The sequence below is a fragment of the Falco cherrug genome, chromosome 4 (assembly GCF_023634085.1).
Source record: "Falco cherrug isolate bFalChe1 chromosome 4, bFalChe1.pri, whole genome shotgun sequence".
Taxonomy (NCBI): Eukaryota; Metazoa; Chordata; class Aves; order Falconiformes; family Falconidae; genus Falco; species Falco cherrug.
The window spans coordinates 75,352,312-75,364,940 of record NC_073700.1 but is presented as its reverse complement, the minus strand read 5'-3'; the positions used below and the strand labels follow the sequence as shown (position 1 = coordinate 75,364,940).

General features: G+C 37.5%; 1 protein-coding gene across 2 annotated transcripts in view; it reads right to left on the bottom strand.

Moving 5' to 3' along the window:
- Nucleotides 1–12,629, bottom strand: part of CDK14 (cyclin dependent kinase 14) — a 316,633-nt gene that overhangs the window by 228,759 nt on the left and 75,245 nt on the right. For both annotated transcript variants that reach the window (XM_055709447.1, XM_027800119.2), the window contains one exon: nt 4,293–4,538. In XM_055709447.1, the coding sequence (XP_055565422.1) occupies nt 4,293–4,538 (246 nt within the window). The remainder of the gene's footprint in view (nt 1–4,292; nt 4,539–12,629) is intronic.

Below are 12,629 nucleotides of genomic sequence, written 5' to 3'. Positions count from 1 at the left end.
AAGAGGAAGACAGGCAAGAACAGCACACCAAGCGTTTAGGCAGACAGAAATGATAACCTAAAATGAGAAATTTAGACAAAATTCTAACTTTAGTGTCTGCTTTAAAGTTAAGATTTCTTATATAGCTGATTTACAATGTCTTGATAGGATCAGTTTATGCTTTTTGCTTGTACTTTTTTGAAAGAAAGTTCATATAACGAGACTGAAAATTAATAGAATTTACAGAAACAGAAGAAAGGCTGCTCTCCCCAAAAGTTGCAATCAATGCAGTAAAGCATTGTTTATTCAACTATTTTTATCTAAATTTTTTTTTTTACATTTATATGAGTTGGTAGAATATTAGTGGTTTGCTGCATTTAGTTTTTATAAAGTAACTGGAAGGTAGTATATATACCTTAAGCATGAAATTTTACTTCATTGCCATGGATTTTAAGCCATTCAAAGAGAATAAACTGATGCATACTTAACTAAATCTTGACCTGATGGCTAGCTTACAGAACCTGCAATATTCTATTTACATACAGTGCAAAAGTACTGTTTTGGTGTATAAAATGTGTACACTGAATACAATAAAACTTCACCTTGTACTGGAGAAAAATAAATAAGGCCACGTGCCTAAAAAGCATGGATCTCAAAAATTTCAAAGAATTAGAGTCAAACCATCTTCCAAAGCCAGTGTTATTTTGGGAAGTGTTGCATGTGTTTGGTTTTGAGTTGTTCTTTTTTATTTTGTCCAATTTATTTTGTAGCTTTACTGTTTCTTCAGTTAAGGGGAAAAGAAAAGCAAATTTCTTCCCTTGGTAGGAAAAAAACAGAAAAAGATTTTTATAAAGATAGATATAGACAGACAGGTAAGTGCACATAACTATAGCTACATGTATATAATATATATATGTATAATATGCACACATATATTGTGTTGGGCTGGATCAGAGCAAAGGCTTGTCAAGCCAAGTTCCCTCCTTCTAACAGTTGGCAACAGGTGATGCACAGGTAGGTAAACACCTACTTCACTGCCTCCAAGGTGAATGTTACCCATTTTTCCTCACGTGATAGAAGGGTTAAGTATTTGCTGGAAATTCCATTCCATAATAACATACAATTTCAACAGTTTAAACAGTTTGAAAATCACACTTATGGATCTTTTCTTATGTTTAAAAGGAGGGGGGGAAGAAAATGGAATCAATGTGACTGTTTTACATAATAAGTATGCAAATGTCAGGTGGAAAAACCTCTATAGCTATAAAAATTGCTTGTCTTATAAGAACAAAAAAAGTGCTAACTTCTGTCTGTATACTACTGCGCTAATTAACAACACAGGATTACTACTGGGTTGCAACAAGGTGTGACATTAACTGCAGAAAATTACTTCGTGTTCAAGAGGAAACAATTTATTTTCCAAGTGACAATCTATGGGCAGTAACACAGAGCTCCAGCTTCCCCAAACCTCTGCACGTGTGATTTTTCTCATCACAAGGCACAGAGCATTTTCAAGGTATGTAAAACACAAAATGGGTAACATGCCACCTGTGGAGCATTATTTGGTGATCTTCACCAAACACTGAAGCTGATACCTGCCAGAAAGCTCATAAAGCTTCTGAAACTCATCAAAACTGAAGCTAATGCCCCAGGGCATTACGAACAAGGTCTTTCAGGTTGCATCTAGAAAAATGTTTCTGAGACAAATAAAGGACTTTCACCTGAGCAGAAGCAGTGATATGGCACTGCAAGCCTCACCCATGTACCTTCTGTACGCATCACTTGCCCCACCTGATGGCTATAGAGGACTTCAAATGATGAAAGGGAAGAGCCTATCACTAATTCAGTTCCTCTACTAATCAAGCATACAAAGTGAAAATGGAAGGTAGCTTACATGTATCAGAGTATCTTAAAATAAAGCTTACATAAAGTAGAAGCAAAACTGAAACAAACACAACTACACAACTGCAGCCACTACAGCCCAGAGGGTATAGCATGCTAAAGAACATTAACAGAAACTGAAATGACCATTCAGATTGGTATAATCTATACAGCAGAAGAATTTCCAGAGGATCAAGTATTAATTCAGTAAGGGAGAATATGTAGTAGTCCTCTGACACAGAAGAAAAAAAAAGTAGTGATCAGAAAAGTAAGTAGCAAGGGCATCTGCTTTACAACATCAAGGCTAGAAGAAAAATGAAACCCCAAAATCCTTCATCAATTCAAGTGTAATTCAAAACCAGAAAATGACAAATTCCTGCAACTAACCACACAGACATATGCTCAATGAAATGTGCATCAGAACATCTGCCTGAGGCAATGTATTCAGACTCTGGGGGAAGGGGAGCAGCCTGATCATATCTCTGTCTTGGATCATCTGTGAAGTTAGGTCTGCTGGGCAGTACCAGGCGTGACGTGCAATCAGCAGAGGGCTAACGCCACCTTTTGCTGTGAAGTTCTGCTCTTCCCTCTTCATTGGTATGAATGTTGACATTATTCCACAAGTTTTATTCCTTGCCAGGTGCTCTTTGGATTGCTCCTTGTGAGGAAAAGTCAAAAATTACTAACAATGCCTCCAAGCAGAAGGAAGAACTGAGTTCACCAAACAGAGCTATACAGATCAGGAAGAATTATGGGAAGTTGAGAAACAAGAATTGTATTTCAGGAAATTCCTATGCACCTACTCTAACACAAGACGTCTGCAGCAAGTCTGGGTGAGTCAGCATAGGGGAAGATTACCAAAACCGTATGTCTAGCTAGAGCTCTAACCAGCAGCATACTAGTAGAAGAAGCATTAACATCATTTACATAAGAATATACTGGGATCATATGAGATTGCATGAACACTGTAGAGTACCAGCCCTCTGGAAAAGAACAAGATGCCAATAACACAGTTTTAAAAAAGTCTGCTTTAAAATTCTGGAAGCAAAGCAAATAAAACTCTTCAGTTTTAATAGAAAATAAGTACATAAAGCATTAACAGAAATTAGTAGTAGTTTCTAAGAGGGACATGGTAAGAACAGCAGAGGTAGAGAGTGAGTTAATACTGCAAAAAAAACTTAAGGGAAGACTTTCTAAAAAAAGTCATTTAAATTGATAGCTGTGGTGCCAACAATAATCAGGCATGACACACAGGTAAACATGGTACAAACTGCTCCATCCCATCCTTAATGATTGCAAAAGTTTTATGGTAAGAACTCCTTCCTATGGACTCATCTGAAACACACAGGAGACGTCTTTGGCAGCAGCTATATAATGCCAGGCAAGGATGGAAAAGCAAACCTGTTTTTGCTACAGATGGTTACATTTTAAAATGTAACCTTTTCTAAAAAGGACAGTGCCCTGGAGACATGACATCTTATCCATTAAATTTACATGGGTTAAACAAAGCTCAACTACAGAAAATGAATCTCTGCCCCTTCTTGGAAGTCTGACAGGATTCCGTCAAACTTCTGTAGGGAGGACACAAGATGTCCAGAAGACAGCAAAATGAAAAAGAAACAAAAGAAAAAAAGAAGAGGCAATCAACCTTTTAAATTATTTCACGCCAATAAAGATCTGAAGTGTTACATCCGTTCTGCTTAGATCTGCAGTCTTAGACTCAAAGGTCACATTATTATGGATTTTTCTTGCCAAAGCATAACAGAAATAGCTTTTCAATAATTTTGAAGGTCTTTTGGGGGAAATCTGTTCTGGGCATTATTCATGAAAGAGATGACATTTTATTTATCTAGTTTCTTTCAAAATACTTGAGAATAAAACAATGATGGGCTGCCAAATCCTTCTCAGCTGTTTCTCTCTCTCTTCTCTCTCTCTCTCACACACAGAGTTTCTGACATAGAAATAAATATTATTTTTACTACTTGGTTTTTAGAAGATAATTTTAAAATGTAAACATCATCTGTCAAATCTGACCCGTTTCTCTAAAAACTAAATCTAAAAATTCAAAAAGGCACTTCACTGGTTTATGGGAAGGAGCTCCTCTTCAAAAATAAGCAACCCTCTGAAAAATTTGCAACATAAACATTACAGCAGCTTTAATGCCATACCAGGATCAGGAGAGGAAAATGCCTAGAAATCCTGCAAGACATCCTAGCTAATATCTGAGAGAAATTTCAAAATACATTCTTCTTCAAGTTCTATTTTCTTACTCCATTTTATACATAAACTACAAATATATATGGGAAACATCTTTAATAGAAGTTTTTGGTTTGTTTCCATGTAATAATTCCTTCTTAAGCAAGAAAACATTTGTCTGGTGTTAGTAATTCCACCATTTGGTACACACATAGGTGTGAAGACTGTGCACTTACAGAGCTGGGGCTGGAGTGCCGCCTTACTTTAGGCGATTCCTTCCCTGCAGATGAGGTTTTGAAGTTAATGCAAGCGTTGTTCTCCGAATGAACCCTCTTCACTTGGTTAGTTGGTTTCTCAAATGGATCAAAACTACTCTGCGTCCTCTGAACCCGGACTTTTTTATCCTCAGGAATTGTATCCAGAGGTTTGATCACTGAATCCATTCCCTGGCAGTTCCGTGTAGACATCTTTGTGACACATATCTGAAAGGAAAAACAGCATTCATTGATTCTAACAGACTCAAAGTGTCAATCCATACATCAGTCAGCATAAAAAAAGGCACTGGATTTCATGAACATTCACCTTCTGTTTCTACGCTAAGATTGCAAACAACACATTCATTTTACATAGAGGACACATACAAGCCTATCTTTGTACAGTGCACTAAAAGATCCTGGAAAAGAAAGAAAAAAAAGAGGAACATACATAAAATTCATACATTTGTATTCTTGTACGTGTTCTTAGCAACAATAATGTTTCATTTCTTTCTCCAATCCAGCTACCAATATCTGCAAGTAGTATTGATTTCCATTTGTCTACAACTGGATGAGACCAAACTAAAATAAATGATGGTAGTTTCTGTGTGCACTTTGGTGCTGGCCTGCCAAAGATCCAATACCAATATATTATTGTATTTTTAAATAATGCTTATACAGTGTTATTATTATTATCACCATATGTATCAGAAAATCAAATCAGTAAATCAATTCCCAGGCACTGAAATGTGAGACTGCAGCTTAATGGCACACTAAAGCACAGAAGTTCAATTCTTTGTTACCATGAAGTATGAGACTGCCGAGCCCCAAAGACTATAATCTGCTGCTTGAGCTACCAAAATACGCTAACGCTAGTTCAAAAGAATTAAATGGGCATAACAGCAAGTTTAGATGCTCCAGTCATGCACATTTATATCTTTAATACTAATACCTTCCAACATACAAGACATTTTTTAAAATCACACAGTTCATAGAGGGTTGTATTTGAGGCCTCAGCTTCTGTTTTCACCCATAAGGGACTTGCCTTTTACTTGAGAAGAAAAGAAGTAATTCTAGATTTCAGGCTACAGGGGAAAGTTCTGAAGTGTGATGTAAGCAGTCCCAAGAGAATCCTCAAATCGTAAGGCAAATCACAAGAATCTACAATGTATTTCTTCCATGATATTTGCAAGTATTTAGGCATAGACAGTCTTAATTTGCTGTCAACTATACCGTTCATATACATACAACTACAGAAGCATAACTTTGCATTCAAGCACGTACAATCTAAGCGTTTTTGAAAACTTGCTGTCATAAAATAGTTAACATGAAAAAAAAAAAAATTATCATTACCATGTAATAATGACTCTTCCCCCATAACTCAAAGTATCTCCAATACAAACTTCTCCAATAAATTATTCTTTGCCATTTCCCCAGAGGAATTCTGTGCCTTGATATCGAACTTTCTTCAATTGTTTATAGAAATGCTGAGTGACTACATCTTGTGGTTTTTATGGTTTTAATGTTTTGTGGTTTTGATGATCCACTGTAACAGTAGATCAAAGATTTCTTTTGTACATTAAAAATTTAAAGTACATTTCCTGCACAGTGCCATATGGCCAAACAATCATACAACAGGTCAACTCTAACGAAGGACATCACTACCATGACAAAGCAGGCTTTACAAGGGTTCACATTTCTTCTTATTAAAGTGGTTTCTCCAAGACCAAAACTTAACTAAGTTTTAAATGAGAAAAGGAACAGACCCCCTTCATTCCAACGATAACTCCCTCTCAGGCCAAAATTAAGGCTATTATGTAATTTTGGTCTTTTACTTCAGAGACACAAGATAAAGAGCTGCTGCACAAAGAATTTTTAATTAGCCTTCCTGTAAAATTAATTGGCTTCTTTTCCCTAAAACAACTTATATGCACAGACATGCACCCACATACTTCCCACTGTCCTCTCCAGATCTGTGTTCTTGCAATGCTTGCTACCAACAAAGATGTTTAAACATAATGTAAACTGAAATCACTATTACAATAGCAGTGCTTCTATTTTGCTTAATCGACATGGATGCAAATAAATCAGTAAGTATTTCTCAGCCTATTACATCCTACGATCTAGAAAACAGGGGTAGGAAATAGGGAGGAAAGGTTCAAAAGCTGTATTTGTCTTCCTTTCAAATTACCAAAGCCCAACTGTAGCCAGTTAAAATGTTTGGAATCCAGAGTTATACACATCCTATAGATAATAATGTCATGACTGCTGCTTCTAGTTCCTTTTTCCAGTGGTGAATCTCCACGTCTAGCTTTAATGTGTGCTAAGCAAGCACTGCATTAAAAAAAAAAAAAAAAAAAAAAAGGCAAGACATCTGTTACTATTGATTTCCTCTACTGGAAGCAGTAATAGTTTGGAATTAGATATTGAAGGTGCACAGTTTAACCTTCAGGTTACTTGAATAAATCTGGAGTTGGATAAAAATCACCACAATCATCTTCTAAAAGCTAACTTCAAACCTGAAAATTACTAAAACCAAGACACACACCAACCAGCCCCCAGCTCAGAGGTCGAACACCTCAGTGGGTGCACATGCTCAACATTAGTGTCATCAGCAGACAAGAGAGACGACTGCAGAGAAGTGCAAACGCAGGGGCCGCTCCCTGCACTCCTCTCTCTCCTTGCTCTGTAACCGCAGTGCTTCTCCTGCCAGCGCTAGCAAGGGTTCCATTCATCACTTCTCTCACCAGTATCAATAGTTCCCTAGCAGAAATAGCACATTCTCTTCAAGTGACCACTGACCACAGCAAACTGTGAAGCCAACAGAGCTGAGCTTATGCTGTTGTTGAAGGGTACACATTCCCAATCCATCTACGCTGCCTACACAAAACTAAGAGAAATAGCATTTAAGCAGTTGTTTCACACTGTCATAGATAGGCCAAGTCCAGCTTCACACTGAAACTCTGCTCTGTGAAATCTGAAAGAAGCACACCTAAAACATCAGTACCGAGCACTGGCTATAACTTCAAACTTACACAGTTTAAGGTTGCACTTAACTCATTGGTAATTTCAGGTTTCCCTCCGCCAGCAACAGCTAAGCTATCACAATAGCCTTGCTTTTACCCTGGGCAGCAGGCATGCTGACCTGCCGGCCACTCCTGTGCTCCAGCTAACAGCAGAATTTATTCTACAGTGACTAATCATGCAAAAAAGCAACAGTGTACTGACTGAGCAAGACTGGCCCGTAAAGTATTTTTCAGATCTTCTTGTGCATACAAATGACCTTAGATTTCACAGGCATGACCAGACCACTTTTAGGAACAGTACAGGTTTGAATTTTTCTGTTAACACTAATTCAGCCTTTCAAGAATCATCTCCTTGTACTGCATAACAAAAGTAATGCTTATAAATTTCAGCCTCTCAAATGATACATACAAATACTTAGCATCAGAAGCTCTTAGACGTGTAAACCACTGTCTACCACCTGGTAGTTCCTTGCTGGTAGTCAGGTGAAGTCTAAGCCACGCTTCTTATTTCCAACTTCGTTTTTGTGTAAGAGAGCAAGGATTATTTTCCAGTTAAAGCACAGTATTTGTCACAAAGAACACAGGTTCATATTTTCAGCCTCCTTCAGATGCTCCCATGCCGCCTTCCATGCTAGTGAGAATTTCCTACTGAGTCCATTTTACTATCTGTAAGACAAGACATTTCTTTTTATCCCATGTCATCGGTTTTATCTACATAATGGATAGGTTACTCAGTGTGGGGACTATTCCTTCACTAACCTACACACTGAACAACACTTGTGCACTCCAATAAAGATGAGAATACAGAAAGTAGTGGAAACTGTCTCTTGCTAGTGCAGCCTCAAAACTGGATGATTTTGCTAGTTACCAGAATAAAAAACAAAGTTAAACAAGTGTAAGAGCTCATGACTCTATAGGATTCATCACCCCTTCTTGCCCTTGCTCTATAAATCTATGTAATGCTGTACTTGAAACAGTGGAGCCCAGACACTCATTGAGATGCTGTAAAGGCCACTGCAGTCTAAAACTTGTGCTACATAAGGACGTAATCAATGGCACTTTAACTGTTACAAATACTTACCTCAAATGTATGTAGAGACAATACAGGTGGCATCTTGGTTTGTCATGCACAAGATTACAATTATGCTTTATAATATGCAAGCAAGAGAAAGAGAAGAACTTTTCAGTATGAATGTGATATCCATTCAAAGAAACTTCTGTCTAGCAAACAGCATGAGCCATTAAGTTGTTTTACTTACTGTTCCTTTAACAAAAGTCATCAATACAAGTAAACATTAAGGTATGTCAACACTTGAAGTGACTCTCCCCTTCAGGAGTTACTGCCATGATTTTTTACTTCTCCCAGCACAAATTATGTTCAAACCATAACTTTCAGAAGTATAAACTATTTCAGAAAATATTTGGCTTTTAAAAGTGGTGCAATGAAGTCACAGTTACCACTTTGAGAAGAGGTATTTCTACCAGCATATCTCATAACTATGGGGAGCAATGGGATCTTCAGTTACATTTTCTCTCTTCTTTATAGGAAAAAGGATTTAAAAATAGGCCAATAAACTTAATATATTTAACAACGATAGGTTATTACAAGTGAAACAGACAATACGCCAAAAAACTCTGTCACATAAGAACTGTTTGAGCAGGCATTACCATCCTTCCAAACTTTTCATCAGATAGTAAAGGCTCAAGGAAGTCACTGGCTGATTCAGCACCTCTCATTTTGGGCATGTTAGGTGGTCCCAGACGTGAAACATTCTGCCACCTAAGCTCCCTCCTGGCAGGAATCCCAACAGCAGTACCTTGGACAAGCACCCTGAAAAAAAGATGTTGGCAAAAATGGCAACAGAGGTGCAGGGACCAGGGGCAACTTATAAAATAAAAACTAAAAAAAATATATATATTTCCTACATGGAAAAAAAGGTAAAACAAAAAAATGTATGTGTGTGGGTGGTATTCACACCAGAGAACTTTACATGTAGGACATGCATCCCCCACATCCCTGCTTTGGTTCCAAGATAAAAGTCCTGGAAAATCTAGGCTCTAATGCCCAATTTCCCTTTGGGAGGAGTCTTGCTCTTCTCCATAAAGAACAGAAACTGGTCCTACAGAAACTTGTTCTTTGTGTATGAAGTTACTGTTTGGAAAAGTACTTTCAAAGCAGCACTTGGGAACTACCCAAGGACTTGGTGTCTTTTTGGGAAAGGGTTTAATCTGAAAATTGCAATGACTGTTCCTACCCAGTGAGGTAACAGCATCTGTAGTTGAGAGCTCCTGACCCCAGCCTTGGAGAAAAGATGCCTGTTGGTCCAGATGTGGTTTAACAGGAGCACTCCTCCATGAACATCCTGCCCATTACATTTCTCAAGATCATTAATGGTAAGTACACAATTTTATTTCCCCAAGTTGTTTCACACTCTGCTACCAAACAATAGGCCAATACACCAAGTAGTCACCAGAGCAACCACTGGTAGCTCACACATTCTCCATATCTGGATGACTGAAATAAATCCACCTTTAAAATTTGTCCACAATTATTTACTCAGTCTTAACTAAAAAGGTAAGACAAAGAGACATGATGAGACAGAAGTCATTTTGCCACTTAAAACCTACAGCACAAGCAGCCACTTTGCATTTGTTTGAGGAGCTCTTCCCTACTTTTGGAAGAAACAACAAAGGGAAGATTTATCTAGAAAATCTGAATTTTCATGTCAATTCCAACATTACTTGAGCTATCACAGATTCTGGCAACATAAAGCAAAATAAAAAGCAGCTCCACAAAAGTTAACGCAGTTTGGTATTAAGTTATTTTAGTGTTTCTCTGTATATTTTCATGTATTTAAAGTTAAAAGAGCCATTACCACACACCCAGAATATTAAAGAAAGGGCACTTCAAAATTCCTAATCTTACAACCACAGAAAAGCAAAACACAGTTTATACTTTGCAGCTTTCTTAGTGCTGATCAGAATCAGAAGACAATGTATGACAGACAACAAAACAGTTTGAACAGTCTTTTTTCCCCTCTCATCCTACCCCGTCTCATAATCAATTTGAGAAGATCCCAAGGCTGCTCTAGGATAAACAGGCTTAGTCATCATTACATCAGTTAAAGATCACTGGGCTACAGTTTCTTACAGCTCCCACCCAAACATTACAGCATTTATCACATCTCAGGACCTAATGTGTGCAAATAGCCACATTTTCCCATACAGACAACTGCTGAAGTTGAGACTGAAATCACAAGTTATTTTTGATCCATGCATGAAGTCCATATTAAGTCCTATAAAATAAATAAAAATCAGCATAACCATTCACAAAACCATTTCTAAATAAAGATGTCTCTTTGAATCACCTTGTATCATTTCAAGCAATACTCTAATCTGCATTTGTGATTAATGTAAAAATATATTGTTTATCAGATTTTGTTATCGTGATATAGATTCAATGCAAAATTTTTTTCACTTCATTGTTGCCAGCAAAATTAAGAGGTCCCAAACAAACAGGATTCTTAAAGGTTGCTGGATTAATCAATTTACTGCTTAAAGCAATACAGCATTTAAGGAGTGAGACTGATCTGTTAAAATATTTAAGTAATTTATAGCCCTTATGGTTCATGAATTTTACAAGTCATGAATGTCCCCTGAATTGATCACCTGTTATGAGTACTTGGTAAAAGATAGGTTCTCCCATACTAGTGGAATTTATTCTTATGAACAAAGTTATCCCCAGTAACAAAACCCAATCAACTTTGGCAAGACAGACCAGACATCCTACCACACAGAGGAAAAGAGCTAAAGATGTTTGTACAGTATAAAGACATACTACTCTGAAGCTCACCACATCTTTCAGGAAGATATGTCCTATCCGTTTTTTTAATTGCTACATTTAACATCCTACAATTGTTTACTTTGGTCATCGAATACCTATGGACTTATCTAAGATATCAAAAAATTGCCATTTACCTACTACTCTCTCTCAGTCATTGCCACTGTGTACATCCTGGGGAAAAGCGGTTGGTTCCATAAATACCAGAGTGAACATCCAAAATTCCTATTGAAAAATCAGAAGGAAACATCCGAATTCCCTCCATTTTTACCATTCCAAGCGAGGTAGTAGGAGAAGACCTGATGTAGGGAAACCCAAGATCTAGCACTCACCAAGCAAAAATAAATAAATTGTAATGAGTGACTTGAGGGAAGGAAGTCACCTAACCTCTCCACTATTCTGTTTTTCTGTTCATAATAATGAACCTGCCCCTATCACAAGCAGAAACTGGGAAGGCTAATTAATTTTGTAAAGCACTTGGGTATTTTTAAGTGAAATGTTATTAAGATATAGGTAATAAATCGTAGAGCCAAAGTCCCCTGGAAGGTAGCACAACAATTTCATTATTACAGAGAATAAGACTTAGCACTTGCATTTAGCTGACAGATGTATAAAGAAAAAAATCAGGAATAGTCAAATGACTACTAACCCAAAAGCTGAACTGCTGAGAGCATAAGGCTGGCATTAATTTTCACTGAAAAATCATATCTAGATATGAGCTTTCATTATCTTTTATAAGCATGTTATTTTCTGTCATGCTTTGGTACCATGGCAATTGAGAACTACACAAGTCATCTGCAGATTCTGGCAGCACTGGAATTTGACATTTGCTACTTACAAAACACAATTTGGGAATGTTCTGGAGTACTATAAGCAGCTTTGTTCAAAATAGAAATGCGGTATCTGAAGAATCATCCTCTTTACAGAACAAATTTCTTGTTATAGATTTTTCTTGTTATAACCACAGGTCTTGTCAACTTCTTGGCCCAGCTGGTAGCGCTCTCCATCTCCCCTGAGAAGAGAGGGTCAGCAAGAGACTGCTGCACCCACAAGCAGAAACATGAACAGGTTGAGAAGAGAGTTCAGTTGGTGAGAAAGCTACAATATGGGAAAAGATCAAGGAAGAACAAGCGATGAGATAAGGGAGCAAATCAAATTGTGAAAGGGGAACTAGAGCAGTTAATTCTGCACAACATCATCAGTGAGTTCATACAGAACTACCAATGCGATCAGGCCCAAATTTGGAAGAGGTCCTTCAGCATTCACCCTTCCCTGTAACCACCAGCACCAGCTCTCCTCTGGTTTGAGCTTTTGATGGGCACAGCTAAAAAGAGCAGCAAAAGAACTTGAGGAAGATAGAAAAATAAAGGGGGGAAAAACAAAGGGCAAGAATTTGAGTTAGAGTAATGGTCACACAAGGAAGGAAGATGAGAGGAAAGAATTATTGTAACA